At 39.8% G+C, this 24,237-nt stretch overlaps 2 protein-coding genes across 3 annotated transcripts; one reads left to right on the forward strand and one right to left on the reverse strand.

Moving 5' to 3' along the window:
- Positions 1-61: 61 nt before the first annotated feature.
- On the reverse strand, positions 62-11,279 carry si:dkeyp-72g9.4. 2 transcript variants are annotated; one of them, XM_017720284.2, is made up of 3 exons: positions 11,158-11,279; positions 5,862-5,950; positions 62-2,495 (listed from the first exon to the last, which is right to left on the reverse strand). In XM_017720284.2, exon 3 carries the CDS (start codon positions 2,491-2,493, stop codon positions 1,759-1,761), a length of 735 nt encoding a protein of 244 aa, XP_017575773.2. In that variant the 5' UTR covers positions 2,494-2,495; positions 5,862-5,950; positions 11,158-11,279; the 3' UTR covers positions 62-1,758. The 2 variants fall into 2 exon arrangements, with proteins under 2 accessions (XP_017575773.2, XP_017575772.2); XM_017720283.2 differs by lacking the exon at positions 11,158-11,279 and having other exon boundaries at positions 5,862-6,032.
- Positions 11,280-15,776: 4,497 nt separating this feature from the next.
- Positions 15,777-16,904, forward strand: LOC119265423. The gene is made up of 2 exons (XM_037546102.1): positions 15,777-16,386; positions 16,745-16,904. The coding sequence occupies exons 1-2, from the start codon at positions 15,777-15,779 to the stop codon at positions 16,777-16,779; spliced, it is 645 nt and encodes a 214-aa protein (XP_037401999.1). The 3' UTR covers positions 16,780-16,904.
- Positions 16,905-24,237: the final 7,333 nt, after the last annotated feature.

The raw sequence follows: 24,237 nt of genomic DNA on the forward strand, positions 1-24,237 counted from the left end.
ATTATCTGGCAATAATCTTAGCACCAAATAAACAACAGAAGGACACAGACAGAAAACAAAGAACTAGAACACAGACATTTTATTTGCTTAAAAAAGTGAAAAAATCTAATGAACACAATTTTGAAGACTTTACAAATAACATTTTATTTCCCCATATAATATTATTTTTTTTACTCAAATCATTGGCATTCATCATAATAATTTAAAGGACTTCAAATGCATAAATAGAAAATCATTTACAAAGTCATGCATCTACTGGTTTTCCTCTAAGGTCCATCATTTAACAGATAAATTACCTGAAAATACTGGAACACCAAATTAATGCTGGAAAGGATTCAGGGTTTGTGGGTAAAAACAGTCATAACAGGATAACAAAACAGTCCTAGATTGGCTTTTTTGTCGCAGTTATGCTTCAATGTCAAGAAAGATTCTTGAAGGTCATATGCTCGAGGGTCCATTTTAACATAAAGGTTGTCTCTCATATGCTTTCCCATTTGGAGAATCAATCCCTTAAAAGCTGGAATGTGTGCTTGCAAGTTGGCGCCCAGCACTCTCTGTTTAGCTGATCAACATTAGGCTGAGCCTGAACAGAATTGCTATCATTATGATTATTACAGTTATTTTGCTGCTGCAGGCAGCAGATGGCAGTGAATTATTGTTTGGGTGGCACCAAAAGTCTTGGGCCAATATTAAACTGCATCGTAAAGCCTTCCTTTTGTGGATCTTAAGGTTTCAGCAGTTGGCTCTTCATCCAGCTAACTGGGCATTACAGGACCTGTTTGGGAATCACATCATTATGCATGAACTCATATTTCATTAATAAACGTGTACACCTGGAGACAGTCTTTTTGATATGTACAGTCCCTCCAGGTGTACAAGTGTGGACAAAAAGATTGGGCAAGAATAACGTCCTAAATTAGACCTATATGGCCTTTAAGCTTTGCAGCTATTGTTAAGCTTCTACACCCTAACGGTTGAAAAAATGGGAGTTGTATTGAATTTCTGTTAAATATCTCAGGATTTCTTTGGAAGCATGGAGACTGACGTTTTGCCCTAGCTGCCACTTATGCAAACTTGTAAAAAATAGGATTTTGGACATAAAAATGCAAATAAATCTCGTAACAAACACACAGTGATATACTTATCTGTTACTTTGTGCATTTTCCCATTGTCCCGACCTTGAATAAGCTAAACTATATTTATAGAGTATTCTATATTAGTACTGCAGTTTTGATGATAGAATTCTTTTTTTTCTTCACCAAACAATGTTAAAGGCATCCAACAATCAATACAGTTATTGATCACAATTGGACACAACTGGACTGACACTGATCAGTTTTTAGCATTAACATTCACCATAACTCTACACTATGGTGTGGCATTGACACGTCACCATCTATAGGGTCACTTTTGCTTAGTTTACATCAAGAAATGTATATGCATATAAACCTGCACTGAAAAAAGTGATGCACTGAGTTTACTTGATCCAAATGTGTATATCATTTGAACGTGAATTTAACGTATTATACCAGCAAAACTTTGTCTTTCAGTTGGCAATCACGATGTTGATGTTCTATATTTCATTCATGTGAAAATTACGTAATCATTTGAATCAAATAAATTCAATCAATTACTCTTCTCAGTGGACCATGAAGTTGGATAATTCCTCTGTTTGCCATTTCATTTTCCCTGTACTGATAAACTTCGGAGATTCTGCTCACTGGACAAAGTTGCATGCTTTGAGTGAGCTAGACTAGCCTACTTCTCAGCGATGACGGGCAGCATGCAGGCTCTAATGCGGGCCTCTCTCCATGCGCTTCGACATTCGGCGATCCAGTGTGACACCATGGTCTGTTTGTCCATGCAGCGGCCACTGCTTTTCCCCCTCCAGCCAGCAGGGGTGCCATCTAGCTTAGCTGGAATGCTGCTGCGGGCTCCATCATCCAACTTCTTTCTGCTGACCGGCGAGCGCTGCAGGATGGTTGGTGATGGGACAGATTCAGCAAGGCCCAGCAGCTCAGGACAGCTGCTCTTGCGCTGACCGTCTGGGCGCCCCCTTCTGGTTGATGCTGCTGCAGCACCTCCATGGCTGTAGAGATACTCCAGTGGGTCAGCTGAACTAGGACGGTCCCGTCCACCCTGCTCTGGGCCATGGGCTCGCTCTGGCTCTGCTTCTTCGCTCTGGGGCGATTGGATTGTGGGGGTTGTGCTTGATGCTGCGAGGGACTGCTGGAGCTGCAGGTGGAGGGGCTGGCGCAAGCGGTGCAAGCGCAGGCAGGGTTTGGGCGAATCCAACGTGCCAAGGGACAGGATGTCACGGTCAGGCTCATGCAGAGGGAAGGCAGGGCGGGCCAGCTGACAGATGGAGTGAAAGTAGTCCTGTGTGCTAGTGTGCTGGCTGTTGGTCTGGTTCAGGTCCTGCACCAGCTCCTCGTAGCCCTCGCGGATGGTGGGGAGGCCTCTCTTGGCCAGCAGTCTGGACCTGGGCCGCATGGCTGCAAAAGAAAATGTGAAGGTGTTACTATAATGTAAACAGATACATCATACGTGGTTAGCATGGATGGAATGATATGTTTTTTATTCTGAGATCAGTGACCAAATATATACTTTTCACAAAAATCATAGTATTTGTAAATGCTACTGAAATGGAATTGACATGGTTGTACTGAAGAGATCAGTAATTTTAAATGTGACCCTATCTCAGGATGCCACCTTTGCCGCACATCAGTTTGTGAAATTTCTGTCCTGGAAGATCTGCCCCTGTCAACTGTAAGTGCTAGTACTGTGAAATAAAAGCATCTAGGAGCAACAACAGCTTAACTGGGAAGTGGTAGACCACGCTAACTCACAGAGTGGGGCTGCAAAGTGCTGAAGCACATAAAAATGCCTATCTTCTGTTGCATCACTCACTACAGAGTGCCTCAACCTGCCTCTGGAGGCAACATCAGCACAAAAACTGTAATCATGAAATGAGTTTTCATGGCTGAGCAGCTACACAAAAGACTAAAACCACTATGTGCAATGCCAAGCATTGACTGGAGTGGTGTAAAACACACTGATACTGGAGTTTGGAGCAGTGGAAACGTGTTCTCTGGAGTGATGTACCATGCTTCACTATCTGTCCTATGTGCGAATCTGTGTTTGGTGGTTTCCAGGAGAATACTATCTACCAGAATGCATAGCGCCAATAGGAAAGTTGGGTGGAGGAAGGATAATTGTCTGGAGCCATTTTTCATGATTTGAGCTCAGCCAATTGGTTCTAGTGAAGGGAAGCATTGTAGACAATTATATGCTTCCCCATTTGTGAAAACAGTTTGGGGAGGGCTGTTTCCTGTTCCAGCATGATTGTGCCCCTACACAAAGTGACCTCCATAAAGAATCATTTAGATGAGTTCGGTGTGGAGGAACAGCAGTGGCCTGCACAGAGCCTTGACCTCAACCTTCTCTTCCTTCACAAATACTCTTTTGACTGAATGTGCACAATTTGAGACAAACTTCAAAATCTTGTGGAAAGTCTTCTCAGAAGGCTCATATAAGTGTGGTAATTAGATGTTCACATACCTTTGGCCATATAGTCTATCATAAATACACACGCATGAGGATGTATACTAGAGATGGGACAGCATGAAAATCGATTATTGTAGTGTGAAAATGTACTGGAAATGTGCAAAAGTTGTGAGAATGTAATCACTAAAACATAAACAAATACTACTAACTATACAAATAGTAGTGATAGTACATTATCAAGAATTAACATCATTGTCCAAAATGATCAGTTATTTTTTTAGTATCATCACACTACTGGAAGTATATAATGAAAAAATGTTTAAAAGGCACTAATACATCTAATTTCATCACCAATCTTTTACCAATACCAGTATGTATATTATTACTGAATCTCTTGTAAATCTTTAAAACCAAAACATCAACTATAATTTAAATACACATAGAATTATCACCAGCACTACTACTGTTTACGCTCAAAGATTATAACATGTGTAAGCATGTTATAATATGTGTAATATGTGTATAATATTATAATATGTGTAAGCATGCTTTATCTCGGAATCTGCTGTTGCAAAAACTGTAGCAGTAAAGGGCTCATATAATGAAAAAAGCAACGTTTTCTCAGTTTATTAATTAAGAGTTTGATGTAGTATGTGAAAATGTTCACCCTCCAGTCCACACAAAACAATATATAGCAGTTTTGCTCTGCTCAGCCACGCTGAAGTTACAAAGAGTGTTTCAACCAGGACTTTGCCTTAAAATTTGGAGTCCACTGAAAGTCTAAAACTAAGTGATATAGAGAACTGGCCATGGAAAAATGAATGATGACTTTTTTGGGTGCATAAAACCACACAACCACTGGACCTCAGGGGAACTGATGGGTTTTATACTGTATCATTAAAATCAGTAACTGACTCATGCCTAATGGATACACCATTGCCTACACAGCTTTTCTTGTTCAGACAGTCAGCATATGAGCAAGTCAACACATTATTAAAGAAGTGAGTTTCACTGTGCTGTGAAAATCTTTGTTTTAAGGTTTTGTCTTATCGCCAAAGAAAGAAGCAAATACTGACATGCTAGTGGAAATGAACCCACAATGAATGCAAAAATGAGAAAGGACAAGATGCTGGCAGGAAACAAATATTAAAATATTGCAAACATGAATATGTGTGCAGATTGATTGTCCTTGTACAAATAGAGCCAATTTACGTATAGTAATATTCATAATCAAATGGCATTGCCTTGTGATTATAACTACTGTTCTTTTCATGCTGTGGGCATGAAGCAGTCATTACTGCAAACACACAGTAAACACAGTATATATACAGTTTTACTGTCTTTGATACCGATTATAGAGCCAATCTATTCCTGATCATAGGTGTTGCCTTGTGTACTGTCATAGAACAGCTCCTTTAATTTTAAAATTCTTCATACTGTAACTGCAAATAATTGATGCATATATTGCGAGACACAGCTCACAGGAAAATGTGCAAGCCCTGTCTCCATGGTAACTCCTCTCTCCATCAGATCTCAGGGTGTGCTCAGATTTCATTGCAATTGGAGAATGCATGCGCACACACAACACACAGGCTGCCAGCCCCCACCCCATCATTAGCACACCCCTCCATTTGTTGGAAGAACAATGTAAACAACCCAGCACCCCATCCCTCATCCCTCTCTCCCTCTCTCTCCCCCTCCCTACCCCCATTTTCTCTCAGTGTTTACCGCCCAATGCTGCTTTTCTCAGCTCTCCTCCACAGCTCACACCACAGCACACACATCTTTCCTTCCTGAAGCAGTCAAGTGAGCCTTCTTTTACATAACCCTCTTCAAGGTGCGTGCACTTTTCGAGCGTCAGCGTCCGAATATCACGCTATCCCTTTAACCGCCTCTGCTTTTCTCTGTCCTACTGCCCCTCTTTTATGTAATCTGCTCTCCAGTTCATTTCGCTAGTGGAATAAACATAATAATAATCTGCTTAACCCACAATGTAATCATCAGATGTGATGCAATCGACGTTCTATTTTGAGATGTGTTGAGGGTGTATGGCTGTATGGTTGCTTTCTCTGGATGTAGAGCAATATGAATGCCTTCCACTGTGGGCTTTTTTAATATTAAGGTTTTTAATCTAGTAACTAAAACGAATTCAGTAATAAATATGAATTCTTTAGAATCATTCCTTATGGATCACTCCTCACCTACTACTAAACTAATGCATAAGGTGTGTAGTTATGAGATGCCAACGGGTCATGAGAGTTAAAGTGCTAGAGCTGAATATGCAGTCACATTAGAGTGGTGTTAATATTGAGCAGTATCAGAGTGTGTGATGGGCGGTGTTTTTCATCTCCCACCTGTGCTGAGTCTCTGGGTGCCTCGGGTCTTTAAGCTTCTCCTCTTCCTCCTCTTCCTCCTCTCCTCGTCCCTCTGCTTCCACTGCTCCCTGTCACAGCACAGCGTTCAACTGCAGCTCCACACTCGAAACTAGTGCTGCTTTTACCCCTTCTCTCTCTCTCCTACGTGCGCTCACTCTCTCTATTGCACTCACTGGCACTCCCTCCCTCCCTCCCTCCCTCTCTGGGCCTAGGCTAAAAATAGCATCACCAGTTCATTCCCATCCCTGTAGCCGTGCACAATCATTTGCAAAATGGATTCGACTGATGCAGTGAGGGGAGGGAGGGAGCGATGGAGGGAGGGAAGGAGCGATGGAGGGAGGGAAGGAGGGAGGGAAGAGGAGAGGAGAGAAGAGGAGGAGAGAAGGCAGTGGGAGGATTAAGAAGAGGAGAAAGCGGAGGAGCGAGAGAGAGACTGGACAATAGCTTTGTCATCCTATTGAGAGATGAGCACTGTTATCCTGCTTTATGGCTTATACTGGCACTAATAGGCTCACAACACATCAGATCTTATACGTCGACTAATATTTTTTTGTCCCAGAGAACCAGCCACGTTGCGGCTCCTGCTGTTTGTTTCCTCAGCTGCAGATAGAGCCACACTAGATAGCACTGGGACATTAAATATTTGTTTACAGGCTGAGCAGGGTGTAAATATTTTGCTCTTTTTGGAACACGGCCTGTCGGGCCAGAACATTCTTCGCAAGCCAACCGTATACCCTCAAAAATAAAGGTTCCTCTGTGGTTCTTGGCTTGTATCTATGGTTCTAGTAAAAATGTAACTTTACCATACAAAATTTAGAATATTTACATTATGTGGAGGTTCTTTAAACTTTAAGAAGTTTAACACATTTGCACATCTCATTTAGTGTGCCATGACGGAGTATTTACCCTGAAGAGGAGTAGGCCCCAGAGTCCTCCAAATGTGGAAGGCAGACATGAAAGTAGAGCAAATGTTGTTGTTCTTGCTGAGAAAGGTCATGAGTTATTCATTTTTACAGCAGCTAATTACTTTTTCGCACAGGTGGGTCACATAGATATCTGGGTATAATAGTAATTTTAGTTTAATTTTAGCTGTCATTTTTGTTTAAAGTCCTAAAAGCTTTTAATGCTACAAATGTCTAATAATAGTCAGTGTACAAAAGCATGTCCTTAAACAAAGTCAGTGTCTTTAAACCAGGTTGTTTAAATGACTGTGTCATAAATAATATCTGGTCAGTGGTGGTCCTTTTCCACAGATAAAGGCAGACAGGGGCTGACAAACTGTGCAGTAACAGATGGGCTACAGTCAATAAACTATGAACCTATGAAGTGCATGGATATGGTGATAAGTGTTGAAAAAAAGCAAGTGTTTCTAATAAACTGGCGACAATAAGTTCTATGATTGTTAGCAGAAAAGCCCTCAGTTTACACAAAGGGATGTTTGGGCAATGCCATAGAATGTTTTTTTTTCTACTTCACACAATCCCTCCTACATAACACAGACATAGCCATGTCATGAACATGTCCAGTGTTACCATTACTGTCAATTATTGTTAATTCATAATGTTTAATTTCATGACAGCTAAGTGGTGTACACAGTGGCAACTAACATTCTGATATAGCATGACAATTAACAGCAATGGTACACAACACTGTTATAATACTGAACAAAATCTGTCATGACAACTTATAACAGCATATGACATCTGCCATTACTGCCATGACATGGCTATGTCAGTGTTATGTTGCAGGGTTCAAGCAAAGGAACTCACTTTTGGTTCCAATAAACCCGTGCTCAGGGACCCCCAGATGGTCCAGGATTTTACAAGCCCAATTCCAAAGAAGTTGGGACGTGGTGTAAAACATAAATAAAAACATAATACAATGATTTGCAAATCCTTTTCAACCTATATTCAATTGAATACACTACAAAGACAAGCTATTTAATGTTCAAACTGATAAACTTTATTGTTTTTTGCAAATATTTACTCATTTTGAATTTGATGCCTGCAACACATTCCAAATAAGTTGGGACAGGGGCAACAAAAGACTGGGAATGTTGAGGAATGCTTAAAAACACCTGTTTGGAACATTCCACAGGTGAACAGGTTCATTGGAAACAGGTGAGTGTCGTGATTGGCTATAAAGGGAGCATCTCTGAAAGGCTCAGTTGTTCACAAGGAAGGATTTGGCAAGGTTCACCACTTTGTGAACAACTGCGAGAGCAAATAGTCCAACAGTTTAAGAACAACATTTCTCAACATGCAACTGCAAGGAATTTAGGGATTTCATCATCTACAGTCCATAATATCATCAAAAGATTCAGAGAATCTGGAGAAATCTCTGCAAGAACATTGAATGCTGTGACCTTCGATTCCTCAGGCAGCACTGCATTAAAAACCGACATCATTCTGTAACAGATATTACCACATGGGCTCAGGAACACTTCAGAAAACCACTGTCAGTGAACACAGTTCGTCGGTCCATCTACAAGTGCAAGTTACATTTACATTTACGGCATTTGGCTGACGCTCTTATCCAGAGCGACTTACAATCTGTTCATTTTACACAAGTAGGCGATGGTGGTGTTAGGAATCTTGCCCAAGGACTCTTATTGGTATAGTGTAGGGGGCTTACCCAGGTGGGGGATTGAACCCCAGTCTACAGCGTAGAAGGCAGAGGTGTTACCCACTACACTAACCAACCAGAGTTAAAACTCTGCCATACAAAGTGAAAGCCATATATCAACAACACCCAGAAACGCCGCTGGCTCATCTGAGATGGACTGACGCACAGTGGAAAAGTGTCCTGTGGTCTGACGAGCCCACATTTCAAATTGTTTTTGGAAATCATGGATGTTGTGTCCTCCAGGCCAAAGAGGTCTGTCTGGATTATTTTCAGCGCAAAGTTCTAAAGCCAGCATCTCTGATGGTGTGGGGGTGTGTTAGCGCCCATGGCATGGGTAACTTGCACATCTGTGAAGGCCCCATTAATGCTGAAAGGTACATACAGGTTTTGGAGCAACATATGCTGCCATCCAAGCAACGTCTTTTTCAGGGACGTCCCTGCTTATTTCAGCAAGACAACGCCAAGCCACATTCTGCATGTGTTACAACAGCGTGGCTTCATAGTAAAAGAGTGCGGGTACTAGACTGGCCTGCCTGCAGTCCAGACCTGTCTCCCATTGAAAACCTGTGGCGCATTATGAAGCACAAAATACGACAACGGAGACCCCGCACTGTTGAACAACTGAAGTTGTACATCAAGCAAGAATGGGAAAGAATTCCACCTACAAAGCTTCAACAATTAGTGTCCTCAGTTCCCAAACGCTTATTGAGTGTTGTTAAAAGGAAAGGTGATGTAACACAGCGGTAAACATGCCCCTGACCCAACTTCTTTGGAACATGTTGCAGACATCAAATTCAAAATGAGTGAATATTTGCAAAACGCAATACAGTTTATCTGTTTGAACATTAAATATCTTGTCTTTGTAGTGTATTCAAGTGAATATAGGTTGAAAAGGATTTGCAAATCATCGTATTCTGTTTTTATTTATGTTTTACACAACGTCCCAACTTCATTGGAATTGGGATTGTATTCTATGTATTGCAGTTTGTGTTGGAGCAAAAATCTAGACCATCTTCAAATCCCTGAGAGCCATTTTGAGAACCACTGATCTAAAGAACCAAGATTCATTATTTCAAGTTATTTCTAGAACTTTTACATCCTTTAAACTATAAAAAAGGTCCTTCACATCTCATAAACAAGCATTTATTGAAAGCCTTTAGGGAACCAAAAGGGTTCTTCTATGGCATTGTGCAAAGAACCCTGGTCCCTTTATTTATTAAGAGAGTAATTTTGTCCTCATGCAATGGTCAGCTGCCTTAAAGTGCTTTGCTAGGAAGGGCTGGCCACAGGCAGGGCTGCCAGGTGTTTGTTTTATCAGTAATTTTAGAGATATACCTCCATTTTAAGCTCTGGCCAATGAATGATGTCCTTATCTTAGGTAAAGAGAGTTTATTGCTGTGTTTATACACACTGCTGTCTGGCTATATTAAGCCCTCAATGACCTTTTGTTGAGTTCATATTGCCAAGGCTTGTTGTGATTGGGTGGCGAACTCAGGAGTGCCAATATAACAAACACAACTACAGCTGAGCTGATTACACTCACACTGATCTTCAGAACATACTTTCACCCGTTCTCTTCCTGACTGTGCTCTCAGCAAAGTCAAGTTCTTCAAGACTGTGAAGGGAGGGACACACACATATGCCCACACATGCACACAAAGCAAGGGCATTTCTTGTTCTAAACGACATAAGCGGTTTCCCAAGCCTTCAAAACAGCCCTATACAATTTATTTTACTTATTTTATTAGCTATTTACTTTATTTAGATATGCATTTTTTGTTTGAAGAGTAAATTTATCCTTTATACTGGCTATGCATTGTTTGATTGGGTTTACCTTGCCATTTACTTTTTCCTCATCAAAATGAATTAGGTTGTGAATAATATGATTAGCAAGAGTGGGATTAACACACAGGGCCTAAATGTTGAGGAATGGTCCTGCACACACACCCGCACCAAAGCAAGAACACTGCTGACCAAGCATTAAGCATCAGTTTCTCAGGCACAGCTTAGTGAGCACTAAATTGCAGGACATAGGTGGATTAAATTGCATTGCTAATGCTTATCTGGTAACTTGATAACTGAAGGCTACCTACACAGGGACTAACACATAGCATAATGTATTTATAAGCAATTCTTATGTATTTATGAACATTTATGCCACTAAACGTAAGATGAAGTGAAGTGTTTTATGAAGTAAATAACAGTATAGTGACATTAGGGGCCTCAATCGAAAGTGATAGACATGTAACACAGATATGAAGCATCATTCCCTAGTAATGGAAATTGTAAGACAGAGGCCTAGTTAAGAGCACCATACATCAGTTAGTTGGAAAACTCTGTAACACTTTATTTGAAGGGTGTCTACATAAAACATCCATAACATCTTACATAAATGCTTCATAACATGTTCATGAATGTTTAAATAAACATTCATTAAGCATACATGTTTTGCATGATCTTATTATGGACTACTGTGTCATTTTACTGACAGACCTTTTTGAAAATTACTGCACAGTCGTCATTAAAAGTTCAAGACCAAGCTGAATCTGGAGGGCAAATGCAGTCCATTTGTGATAAAGCTTATGTCATGTTTAGGAACAAACTAAAATGAACAACACATTTTAGCAACTTTGAGCAATTTAAAATGTACCTTGAATGAAGAAGAATGAAGAACAGGGAAGTCACCGTCTGCAGCTTTGAATCAGCTAGTTGGCTGCACTGTCACTTCTTTATGTCTTGCAACGTTGTTTGCACAACAGCCCGTGTTTTTATGCCTCACACCTTAATGCTGATGCTTATAGCCTTATCTGACGAGCAGGGCTGGAGAAAGGGAGGGACAAGCTGGGGGTTGTTTTGAAGGAGGGAAGGTGGAGCAGCTGCAGTTTGGCACGTTTTGCAGCCCAGCCTTGCCTAATGCAGTCCAATCCCTCACCATCCATCCATCTAAGTGTCATTTACAGGCTTTCTCTCCATCCAAATCACAGTCGCCACGTGATTATACGTGATCCATCATTTTAAACATAAGAGTACATAGAGTGCATGAAGAGGGGGATGGAGGAGAGAGAGAGAGAGAGAGAGAGAGAGAGAGAGAGAGAGAGAGAGAGAGAGAGAAGGAGGCAAAGACTTGACAGTGCAAAACAAGGGAAAGGAGAGAGAGAAAAGGGGGAGTGTGTCTTTTGGAGCCATCTAAAGTAGGTCAGGAGTCTGAGCCAGATGAAAAACAGAAAGAGAGAGTGAGGAAAAGGAGGAGAGACGGCACCCGATGACTACAGAGGCATGGGGAACTTTATAATGAAGCTTATTATAACCTGATCAGTGGGTGGTCGCAGGCTGAGCACCATGGCAACATGCGTAATAAGAACTAATAAAACCTGAACTAGTTTGCCCCCACGGTCAGTCAAAGCTTTCTCATCAAGCTCATCCCAGCCGTGGCCTTCAATGGAAAAAGCAGCACACTACCTCTGGAAAAAAAATCACATGCATTTGGTTTTCAACCACACAAATTCTCTCAGAGCGTGCAGAGTTTTTTCCATTTGACTCTTAAAAAGTGGTCAGGTTTAGATTTATTAACCCCTTGAACTCTAGACTTATTCAGTTGTAATTTTAGGACTTTTTGAGTAAATACTATGAACTATTCAGTAGTGACTATGAAAATACACACTTAAAAGAGATGGTTCTTCAAGTGTTCTTTAGTAAGAACTTAGAGCCAGTTCTATAAACCATTTCATGTTTAACCTCTTACATGGGCAGACACACATCAGCCAGATTGCATTTAAGTATCTGTAGATACTAAATAATAATTCTTAGTATGTAATAAGTCTGGGATTTAAAGGGTTAAGGGGTTCCTTTTCAAGGTGAAATGTTTTTTCAGAAATAATGAAAATGGTTCTATATAGCCCCAAAAGAGGTTCTTCCACTGTTATCATGTCCATTTTTCAGTTTTTGACACAATTTGAAACCAACCATAGTCCTATATATTGTGTGTAAATTCCATGATGATTGGACCAAAAGAAATGAATTGGAAAAATTACTTGGAAAAAAGTCTGGTTCCATTGACTTACATTAAAAGTAGAGTATGTTTTTACCTTGTCCTGTTTTGGAAATATGAGGTTTTGATCTGACAACAGTGATATATACCAGAAAATTACACAGAAGCCTCAAACACTAAGAATAATATCAAATCTATCAGTACATAATTTATCCACTCTTTATAGCAGTGTGCAAAATACTCCTTGTAAATTTGGGGGTTCCCATGTTGGCTGACTACTCCAGTTCTGACTGGCTGCTAACTTACTTGCCATAGCAGTGCTGATGCAAGCTTCACAGGCAGCAAAATATTTGGTTTAACAATATTTCATTTCAAATTTGGTAATGTGCTCTTCCACGCATGAACTGGGATCTCACACATCTGTCTTCAGTTTGGGAAACAAGTAACAATTGACTCATTCCACCAGTCTCTTGGGAAATTGGGCAAGTTTTCAGATTTACAATTAAGCTACAGCCTGTTACAGTTGCTGAAGGACCAACTAGATGAACCAGTTTGCTACACCACCACCTTTAGGATCCAGGACCCCTGTACTTTGCCCTTTGCTCTGCTGCCATTTTCGCTCCTTCATCCTCATAATCTTACACCCAGCCAGTTACAGTGTCCTCCCAACAAAAGCTGCTCCAATAGATCTCATTTACATTATGTTCCCCTGCAAACAGATTCATACAGAAGGAGAGCAAGAGCGTCAAAGCAAATAAGTGAAAAACAGGAGTTTCTTAAACTAGATTTTCAAAAATTACGCATACAGAGAAAATAGTACTTCAAACAACCATGCAAGACCTGGTAGACCACCAATGCTGTCACCATCAGATAAACAGTATTTAAAGCTTTCCTCTTTGAAAGAGAGGAGAAAATAAAGCTTCATTCTTGCTTCGGATCTTCAGAAGTAACAGAAGTAATAGAAGGCAGTAGGAATGCCCCTAAAGCAATTATAGTATAAAAATATTCCACCCAGTTCTTCTAAATATACATTTCTGTTAAAAATGTGGTTTCAGATTTTTCTTGATGTTGAAAAAAATGAAAGCACAGTACGGTATATCAGATCTCATATAGACATGTCTATTGAAAAACATGTTTTTTATATTGTCACTATGGTACAAAAAATGAAAAGGTAACTTCATAGCAGAAGAAGTAGTTGCAGTGTGACTTGTGAAATATCTGTGTAGATGTAAAAATGATTTAGAACATATTTAATACTGAATGTTTGGGCAAACTGACTTGCAACATCATTTGTTTACCTCTGTGATGTTAGTTGTGTCATGCTGGACTGTCATCATAACAAACATGCACCAGCATGAGGTCATTATGAATGTACCGTGTTCCTCAAGTCACCTGGCTTTATTTTGATCTGGTGCAGAACATAATCTGTTGTGAGGACAGAGTTAAGCACCCTTTCCTCGACAATAGGCATCCTTGTTTTTGCCCCTCAGCAAGACTCCATTCCTCTAGGATGACTGAACATTTGGCAAATCTGTAATACAGCACATGACCTAGTGTTAGAATGGCAAGGAAAAATAATGCAAATAAACGAGTGCCTCCATTTAGACAATAATAAAAAGATTTCCAGTAAATGCTCATCAAGGTAGAAAAGCCCAGAAAAAATAATAGAAGAATAAGACACAAATGAGACAAATGAGTTCTCAGAATCATGTTAAGAGTATTCTCAGATGTACTATTATGTCTTGCATATATAGAGAGCACCAGATTACAAAATTACACAAATAAGGCCTTAAGTATCCTAGAACTTTCTTAGCATACAGAGCATACCGACCCTTTTCCAAGCCAAAGCAGGTTGTTGATGAGTGACTAAGTTGTGTGTAATTACGAAATGGAGACCTGACTGTGCTGGTACAGGAAAACAATACATATGGGTTGATATGGGTCGATACTGTAAACAGGGAAGTTTCACACAGAAAGGGTAGCATGAGGCCACAGCATGCTCAGCTGCTAAGATACAAACTCTTGTTAGCAGTTCTTATGGATAGAAATATCTAGGTCAAAAAGACGATGTGTGAGATTCGCCAATAAAATTCACTTTTTCCAAAACTCAGTTAAGAAATTTAGTCTTAAACAACACTGTTTTACATGACACTCTTATATAGCAAGGCTCCTACATGATTCTTGTCTTTACATTATGTCAAAATTTTACATGATATTTACAGGAACATTTTTTCCATAGTGTGGCATTATTCAGGGTGAAACATGGTATCAGTGAGGATTTCTGAACAAGCTAGGATTCAGTTGCAATAACGCATGACCTCAAGTATCCTACTGCATTTATACAGCAGTACCACAAAACAAAGAAGCCCCAAACATTAAACCAAATGTGCCTTAACGTAGCCAAGTTCGGTCCACCGAAAAAGTTGAAGCAATATCAGGTTCAGCTCAGCTTTTTCGTTTTTTGACAGAATAACCTGAAAATTGATTTCAGTCAAGCATTTTACAGCCCACTTTACTGCAGAATTGTAATTTGTTTGTTTCAGGATAATTCCAATTTGTTTTAGCTATTATAGTTGCTGACTGAAAATCTTGGCCAGGGCAACAACGGATTCAGATTTTGTCATAAGCTTACTGTTGATCTTCAGAGTTTGACCAAATGGGCTGCAGGTCCAGTATTATCTTATTGAAGCTATTTAATGTATACATTTTCTTTTATGTTTATACTAAGGCAGGAACAGCAGCGTAAAGTGAGCTGTAACTTGGTAACCAATGCTCAGTGGAATGATACAGTTAGCCGTGCTGTTATTTTGTCCAACTGTTTTATAATTAGTTAATATTGTTTGTATACTTTGTATAATTGGTTAACATAATTTTTCTCTGCCCACTGGAGCATAGTGATAATCAAAAACCAGAAGAGACAGTGAAAAGTCAATATTCTTTAATCAAAGAATTGTAAAGTTGGTCAAAAAAAATGGTAAAAATTGATAAAAATACCATATAAGACTGGTAACACTTTACTTGAAGCCATAATATTGATCCACCCATATAATAATAATATGATGGTAAGATGGTAATATAACAGTGCTGAGCTACCACTGTGTTAGCACAACAGTTTTGTGTTTTAAATGATACTCTACAATTAATCAGCTAAATGCTGTTCTTGTATGATGTTGCTTCAAAGAATCCCTATGGCACTTTGTTTATGAAGCGTGCACTCAAGATGAGCTTTTCTCTTTTGCCTGTTCAAAGTCCTTTAGGCTGTTAATGTGTAGAAATTGTTTATGACATGGAAGTGCAATGCGTGTCTTAACAGCACAGTGGTTCGACTTATCTCTGGAGGAGACAAGACCACCTACAGGGATGAAGTCCAGGGACTGGCCAAGTGGTGTTCAGGAAATAACCTCACCCTGAACTCCTCAAAAGCAAAAGAACTCATTATAGACTTCCAGCAGAAAGGAGCAGTCCCCACACCACTGTACATCAACGGGGACTGTGTTGGAAGAGTCCCTTCCTTCAGATTTCTGGGCACACACATTTCTGAAGATCTCTCCTGGACCACCAACACCATGGCAGTGGTCAAGAAGGTACAGCAGAGGATCTACTTCCTGAGAATTCTCAGGAAAAACAACCTTCAGGAGAAGATGCTGGTGTCCTACTACCGCTCCACCATTGAGAGTGTGCTGACATACTGCATCTCTACGTGGTACAGCAGCTGCTCAGTGGCAGAGAGGAGAGCACTGCAGGGGGTCATAAACACGGCCCAGAAGATCATCGGCTGCCCACTGCCCTGCCTGGAGGACCTGTTCAGCTCCCGCTGCATCAGCAGGGCAGCCAACATCCTGAAGGATACATTTCACCTGGGACATCATCTATTTGACCTGCTGCCCTCTGGTAAACACTTTAGGTCTATCCTATCCCAGACAAACAGACTTAAAATGTGCAATATCAAATGACTCTATAAGCTATCCAAGGAATGTGCAATAACTAACTGCTACCTCACTTGTCTATTGTCTGTTTAGAATATATAGTTTCATAGTCATTTTTCTTTATATTTAAGATTTTTTTCCCTTAAATCTGCACTTTATATATTTTAGCCTTATGTTTAATTGCTTTGCATGTAGAAAGTGCCGTTAGACTGCTGCTCAATTTCGTTGTACACTGTGCAATGACAATAAAGGCATCTTATCTTATCTTATCTTATCTTATCTTATCTTATCTTATCTTATCTTATCTTATCTTATCTTAACAGGTTCCGGAAAACAAAAATACAGGCTCATATTTTAAACAAGAGCATATTCTGGTTGATTAGTAACTCAGCATGTTCTCTGCAGCACATGCAGCCTCTTTACTGCTCCCAGGATAGCAACCATCTCTCACGTCGCTCTCATCAGCGTGCTACATTACTGAACTCTGACCTTTATATCAGCTCCCGCCTCCACATATGGCTCCAGACACTGATAAGAGTGCAGGTTTAATTAAGCACACTGCCCTAGTCAGTGTACCCACAGATACAGCTTGAGGCTCTATATCATGATCTACAGCACTGATGCTGATGATGAAAATGATTAGCTCCACCACATAGCTCTGTTTTTCCAGTAGTCAGTGGATTTTGTCAAATCTTCACATTTACATGTGAACTCTGCAGTATGTTAAGTGATACTTTATTAATCCCACAAACGGGGAAATTCCACCTCCATGTTTAACCCATCCGGGAAGTGAAACACCACATACACACTAGTGAATACACACACACACTAGGGGCAGTGAGCACACTTGCCCGGAGCGGTGGGCAGCCCTATCCACGGCACCCAGGGAGCAATTGGGGTGTCTTGCTCAAGGACACCTCAGTCATGGACTGTCGGCACTGGGGATCGAACCGGCAACCGTCCAGTCACAGGGCCAGCTCCCTAACCTCCAGCCCACAACTGCCCCAGTTCTTGGCCAAAGAGTGCTGGTCTGTCCATATACATTCACATACAAGTCAAAATCTAATAGTTCCATCAGAAATATTTACACATTACGTAAATTCTTGTTGCGCTAAGCTACACAATTTCTGCTTTTTTTGATGACATAAATAATCATAAACAAAATCCTAAAAGCTAGCACAACAGGCTAGACATACTCTAGCACCTATGCTCTTTTTTGTTTTCTCTCCTTTCTGTCCTGCAAATTCCACTTGATTTCTAGGTCTCCCTCTATCACATTGGGAGGGTGAAGGCTAACACATGCTTACTTCAATATCACCAAATATTACTACATTTAAAATCATATGTAAAATTCTGGAGGGTCTGATATTTACAGTAAACTAAATGGCCACAACCGTTGGAATTTTGGCAGTTCTATTCTGAGTGGCTATATTCTATTTTATATCTGTATGTCTGTATGACTTCTGTGCAACAGGTTTTATCAGTCCAATGGGAAGCATGCTTTCCAATCAGTTGCCCTGATATATAGCAAAACACTTAGTTTCGTAAACATAAACATAACTGAACTTTTAAACATATTGGGTGATGTGACATCCTACATTAATACCACATTCTCTGTAATGAGATTGTTTTAGGAATGTGGCTGTTGAGCTTCACTTACTGAACGCACCCCATATTGCAGGCAGATATCAGGCCTGTACAGAAAGCTGTCAGTTAGTAAGGTTTACTGTGTCTCATACATCCTCAGACCTCAGCATCAAATTTCAGACCTCAGGCTAAACAGCTTCAGGGAAACAAAACATAAGTAAAATCATGTCTCAGCTCTCATACAGCAGGAGAAATGTGCTGTTGATGTTAAATTGTGTCAAAAAGTAAAAAATTATAGAGATACTTGTAATAGAGGAGGAATGAAGCTGCTGCACTGGCTTCATTATTTGAGTCCCTGCTAAAACAGCTAAAAAGCAATGTGTTTCCAAACTTTTGACAGCCTGTTGGCAGGGATAATGCTACAATGTGAACAGACCTCTTCATCAAGCACTAGTGCTCTGTGAATTGTTGTAATCCTTGATCTTCAGTCATGTAAAATCTGCTAACAGCTGTTCTATTCAGCATCACTATGAGATTAATAAGATCACTTCTAATCGTTACATTACCTGATTACTTGAATTCAGTCGGATTAGGATAAAGTGTAGTTAGATGTCAGTTAATGAAAGTCCCAACAGCAGATGGCATGATTTCTGCTCCTCCGTTGCTTGTTTGATCAGTCAGGCCTCCTGGGTGGGAGTATGTCATGCAGTGGGTGGCGAGAATCGTGCGTGTCCTTCACCGCCTCCACGTCCGCTTACTCTCATCTGCTTTGATGTGAGGGGACTAGGATTTGCTTCAGCAATTACGATCAGGACTCTTTTCTGAACCCTCTTCAGATACCATGTCATGCTGTATTCCCAACAGGGACCAATGCAAGTGTCTTGTATTTCTCAGTTCTGAAGCTCTAATTTAGGTTCTATGCTGGTTCTATACTGGCACCAAAAATGATTAAGCCTTAAACTGGGTCAAATCAAGGCTTCTATTAATCTAGTTCAAACTTAGCTTTAAAATCATCACAGTTACATTCAAGCAGTCGTTTTAATTCAGATTATTATTCCAATGTTAGTTTAGTAAACATTAAATAATGATAATCAGTTTGCTGTGTTATTTATCCATAACACTTACACTGGCAAATTCATCAGGATGGACAATCAAAACTAGTCACAAGTCAAGGTTTTAGTCACAGGTTTAACCTTAACCCCTTAAAATCCCAAGCTTATTACACACTAAGGCTTATTTAGTAACTACAGGGACTTTAATACAAACGGGCTGAGCTATTTTTAGGTTAAAGCAGTGTGTAATAAAACTTAAGGCCTGGCCATTTAAGGGGTTAAATTAGTTAGCCATTGATTACATTGAAGCTCCATGTAATCAATTATACAGACAGTACAGCCCCTGTTTCAGTGTTCCCTCTAAGCATTGTCCCCAAAACATCGGAAGATTTTACTGTTCTGATCATCTTTTCTGACTCACCTAATGAGATGGCTGATTGTGTATGGCATCTACCAAGCGCTGGATGTCAAGCTGTGTAGAGGAAAACTGCAGAGTTCTGTCTCTATTCAAAACATTTAGACACACATTTACTATGTTTAGTCTCCCAGTGATAGCAATTGGTTGGGTTTCAAAGCTTTTTCAGTTCTCACACAGGTGAAGCCCAGCATATGCTATTTTCTCAGTCTGAGACACAGTGCCCACGCCTTAGGATTTTTCCAGAGGTCCATGTGATAAGTATTATGTTAGTAAAACTACCCGTCCACTTAAGCAAAGAAGTAGTGAACATAAAAGTTCCAGTAGAAGATCTGAATTATCCTAAAGCTTGTCACTTCAATAACAGGAGTGCTTAATGTTTCTCGAATGTCTCTGTGGACAGTGTGTCTTTCAATTGTAGCGCTTTAATTAAAGACTAATTCCCATGATATCGAGACAGTAGCTCAACTGATTGACACACACGTTCTGCGTTAAGTGTTGATCTTAGCCTTAGTTGTATCCATATTCATGCTTTGAAGAAGCTCTCTGACCGAAAGCGTGCATATAAAAAGATTTTTGCACAGATTTCAGTGTGCCGGTGCTTTTTTTGCCACATTGACATTGACTTGTGCAGAAAATATGAATTATTGCTCTTTAGCCAGAACAATCACTGAGATTGATATATGATATTTTATTTTTGCAAATAATTAGCAGTGTTTGTCAGATTTAAAATTACCTTTAATGTCTATAGCATAAAGATTTTTTGTGTTAAAAGAAAGCTGATGGCCAACAGCCTCCATGCCATACCACCAGGACCCACTGGGGGCCTAGCCCACAGGTTGAAAACCACTGGCATGGTGCTTACCAAATTGTTATTGACTGTCACTAATAAAATGATGACACGTGTGAACATCGTCACAATGAATGATCAAACTAATCTCACCTAACACAGAAGGTTAACAGCGGCCTCATATTCATTTGCAGTCCATTTTGTTGGCTTTAGATGGGCTTCCATCTCAAACTAATTTTCATTAGCTAGCACAACAGCCTACTCATACGCTATCACCTATGCTTTTTTATTTTGTTTTCTCTCCTTCCTTTCTTAGTTATTGCTAATTCTGCTTGATAGCTAGGTCTCCCTCTATCACATGATATTAGCAAGCTGGCAGGGTGAAGGCTAACACATGCTTACTTCAGTATCACCAAATATTACTACATTTAAAATCGTTTGTAAAATTCATGTATGTAAAACGAAAGAAATTTAATGATGTTGTGATTTCGACACCTCTGACCCCACTTTTATACCCTGTTTACAGTTTCGTGCTGCGGCACAGCTTGAATTCTTAATTAAATTCTTCATTTTAACAAGTCCTAGCATTTGCTCCTTTTTCTTAAAAAAAAGCAAGAACAGATTTCGTCCCGAATGTTTCGCTACCACTTCTGTAAACGTGAATAAAAACAATGCATGCCACTGGCCGAATGATGTTATATTTATATTTGATGAGAAAATTTGACTATTGCTTCATTGCACATCACAAGAAGCCCAACCAACCTGCATAGCTGTTCAGTCTCAATGTTTAGATTAAAACTTCTAGTTAAAGGCATTTGCTTTGGTCTTCCCTCAGTGAATGTAAATCTCATGGGTTTTCATACTCTCAAAAAAAGTCTTTAACTGCATGCTGTGCAGCAACATCACAGAAACAGAAATCAAGCTTTGCTGCATGTTTGCAGTGCATGGCCCAGCATCATTATCCAACACAGCCCCATCAAATTAGATCAACCAGCAGTTAAACGGCACTCTTACACAACAGAAAATCTCCCGAATGGAGCATTTAATTTGATTGTGCTGAGAACCTTAAAATGAGGGTAAATGTGTTTTGTAGAGTGTGTGATCATTGCATTAGGGCTGTTTAAAATTAAAAACACAGTTGAAAACAGTCTACACGCTCAAACAATCGGCTCTTTTTAGGCAGATGAATTGGCTCAGCTCACTTTTAAGAGCCGACTCCTTCAGCTTGGAAAACACTTCATTCAGCAGCACTGAGCATTTATTTTTAAATAAAAAAAAAAATTATATTTAATTAATGCCAAAGTAATTTAGTGCCCTCCACAAACATTGGCACTCATGAGCAAAGCAGGCTGCACCAAAGTTTTTTATTGCTTATCTTTTTGATCTTTCATTCAAAATATCAACAAAAATCTAACCTTAATTTGAGGTAGAAATGTTAGAAGAAAAACCCCAAATCTTATCATGAAATAAATATTTTTGTTAATTTTGTGTGCGCCACAATTGTAGGCACCCCATCACTTGGTACTTTGCTCTGTGCAGCCTCAATTAGCAAAGATAACATCTCCTATAACACCTAATGAGACTGGAGAACACATGGCAAAGGATCTGAGACCATTCCTACATATAGAACCTCTCCAGAGCCTTCAGATTCTGAGGTCCAGACTGGATTGTCCTCTTCAGCTCATCCCACAGCTTTTCTATGGGGTTTAGGTCAGAGGGGCAGCCATGACAAACCATTAATTCTGTGGTAAGTAAACCATTTTTGTGATCCTTGGAGATTCTTTGGACTCACAATGTCTTTTCCCAGCTGATTCTTGACGTCTCCAGTCAACTTCTTAGTTATGTTTAGCTGTTTCAGTGGCTATTTTTGTAGCCATTTCCTGATTTGTGCAGCTCAACAAAATGTTGGCGCACATCATTGCTGTATTCTCTGGCCTTTCTCATAATGATGGATGTCTACGGAAGTTTGGTCTGTGTGTTACCTCATATTTATACCCCAGTGGAACAGGAGGGAACAGATTTTAGTGTTTCTAATTACTCCAGTTCATGAAATACAATTGGAAATATACTTCACTGACTTATTAGACATAAGAATTTCTTAAGAATGCCAACAATTGTGGCACACAAATATTTGAGGTTATTTTGAGTTTTTTTCTTTCAATCATTGTTCTTCAAATAAAAGTTAGATTGTTGTTAATATTTTGAATGAAATATCAAAAGCATTAACAATGCAGATTTTTTTAAAAACCTGTTTTGCTTATGTTTACCAGAGGTGCCAGTTTTTTAATGAAATTAAAGAAACTGCATGAAAATAACATAATTAATAGTGACTGATTAAAAAATAGTTCCTAGTGTCGTTCAGGTAACGCTGAAGGGATTGGACAATGTAGAAAAATCTAAATTTCTGAATAAAACATCCTCTCTCACTGACTGATACGAGAAATAAAGAATAAAGATCAAGTGGAAAAGTTCATATTGTGTTTGTGCCTATAGATTTTTCTGTATGCTTTTCTCCATTTCAAATCTATGGAGCCCTGCTGGTGACATTCTGTATAAATAAAAATAATGCGTGGCCACGACTTAGTAAGGCGTGAGAATGAGATGATTAAGTCGTGGCCACGACTTAGTAAAGCATGGGAACGAGATCCTAATGCGTGGTCACGACTTACTAATCCATGATCTCATTCCCACGCCTTACTAAGTCATGGCCACGACATAATCATTTTATTCCCACGCCTTACTAAGTCATGGTCACGCATTAGGATCTCGTTCCGCGCATTATTTTTTATTTCTACAGGATGTCACCAGCACGGCTCCGTATAAATCAAGAAAACTTTGGAGAAAACTAACAGTAGAACCCTGCCAAAGTGGCTTTCATTTCATTCATATAATGTCCTCCCATTTCCAAGTAGGTAGGTCGTGCCTGGTAAGTACTGTCGCAACAATTGCTGCAGTTTTCAGGCCTCCCTCACCAACTTGCACCACACATGTGATCAACTGAGACTGGACTTTAAAAGAAGCCAAAGTTCTTGAAACATCAAGGTCTTCTAGAATAAGAGGGGCAGGTTGAATGGGTCAAAAGAAGTAGGTCTGTGTCCCTATTAAGTTTTTGTTACCCGTTCAGCAGCACATGATTGGTTTGTCCAGCTGCTTGGCCTTCATAGGCACAACTGGGTCACTTTGAAGAGTCCATGGAGGGCTGGCCCAGGCTGGATCTCCATTAGATCTTTGAGAAAAAAAAAAGCATTTCTTGATGAAGCGTTCTCCACAAAACAATACCGTTTAATTAGGGAGACGTGTGCTATAGCTAGGACAGCGCTGGGAGCATAAAGAAAAGCAGAAGAGCTGGGAATTCCTATTTCTATGTGTCTTTTAATGCTGCTCTGACTTCACGTCTTTGCAACTGTAATTTGCTTGCACAACTGACTCTTTCTGTCTTTCTCAGCAGCACAAAAACAGCTAATGCAGTTATAGAGGTGCGGCTATGCCGGTAGAGCAGGGTACAGATGACCACTATTGCACATCTTCTTAAAGTGCATAATCGCTGGCTTAGCTTACTGGAGCACAATGGCATTGTGCCCCTCTCTACAAAATCACATCTATTATATAATGTTAACAAATGGCAAGTTAAATTGCTTTGTAATTAGTACTCAAGGCTATCATTCAGAGCAACAGTAGTGGCGTCAGAGTCTTTTAATGTTTCTGGAGAAAGAGACAGGTGCTGATCAGCATAGCAAGAGACCCATTTATTCACTTACAAATAGCACATCAATGTATCTACAGCAGAAATTGAATAGACCTATCCAAGTCAAACTCTGAACTTTTAATATTTAGTGAAGTGGAAGGACTGTGAAAGACTGCTAGCAGCAATTTTACGTTTGAATGCTTAGTGCTTCACAAAACAGGCCTCTCAGTCAACAGTAAACTTAATTCCATCTCTTTTATTATCCATGTGCTGCATTATCGATTATC

Source organism: Pygocentrus nattereri, chromosome 16 (assembly GCF_015220715.1).
Source record: "Pygocentrus nattereri isolate fPygNat1 chromosome 16, fPygNat1.pri, whole genome shotgun sequence".
NCBI lineage: Eukaryota > Metazoa > Chordata > Actinopteri > Characiformes > Serrasalmidae > Pygocentrus > Pygocentrus nattereri.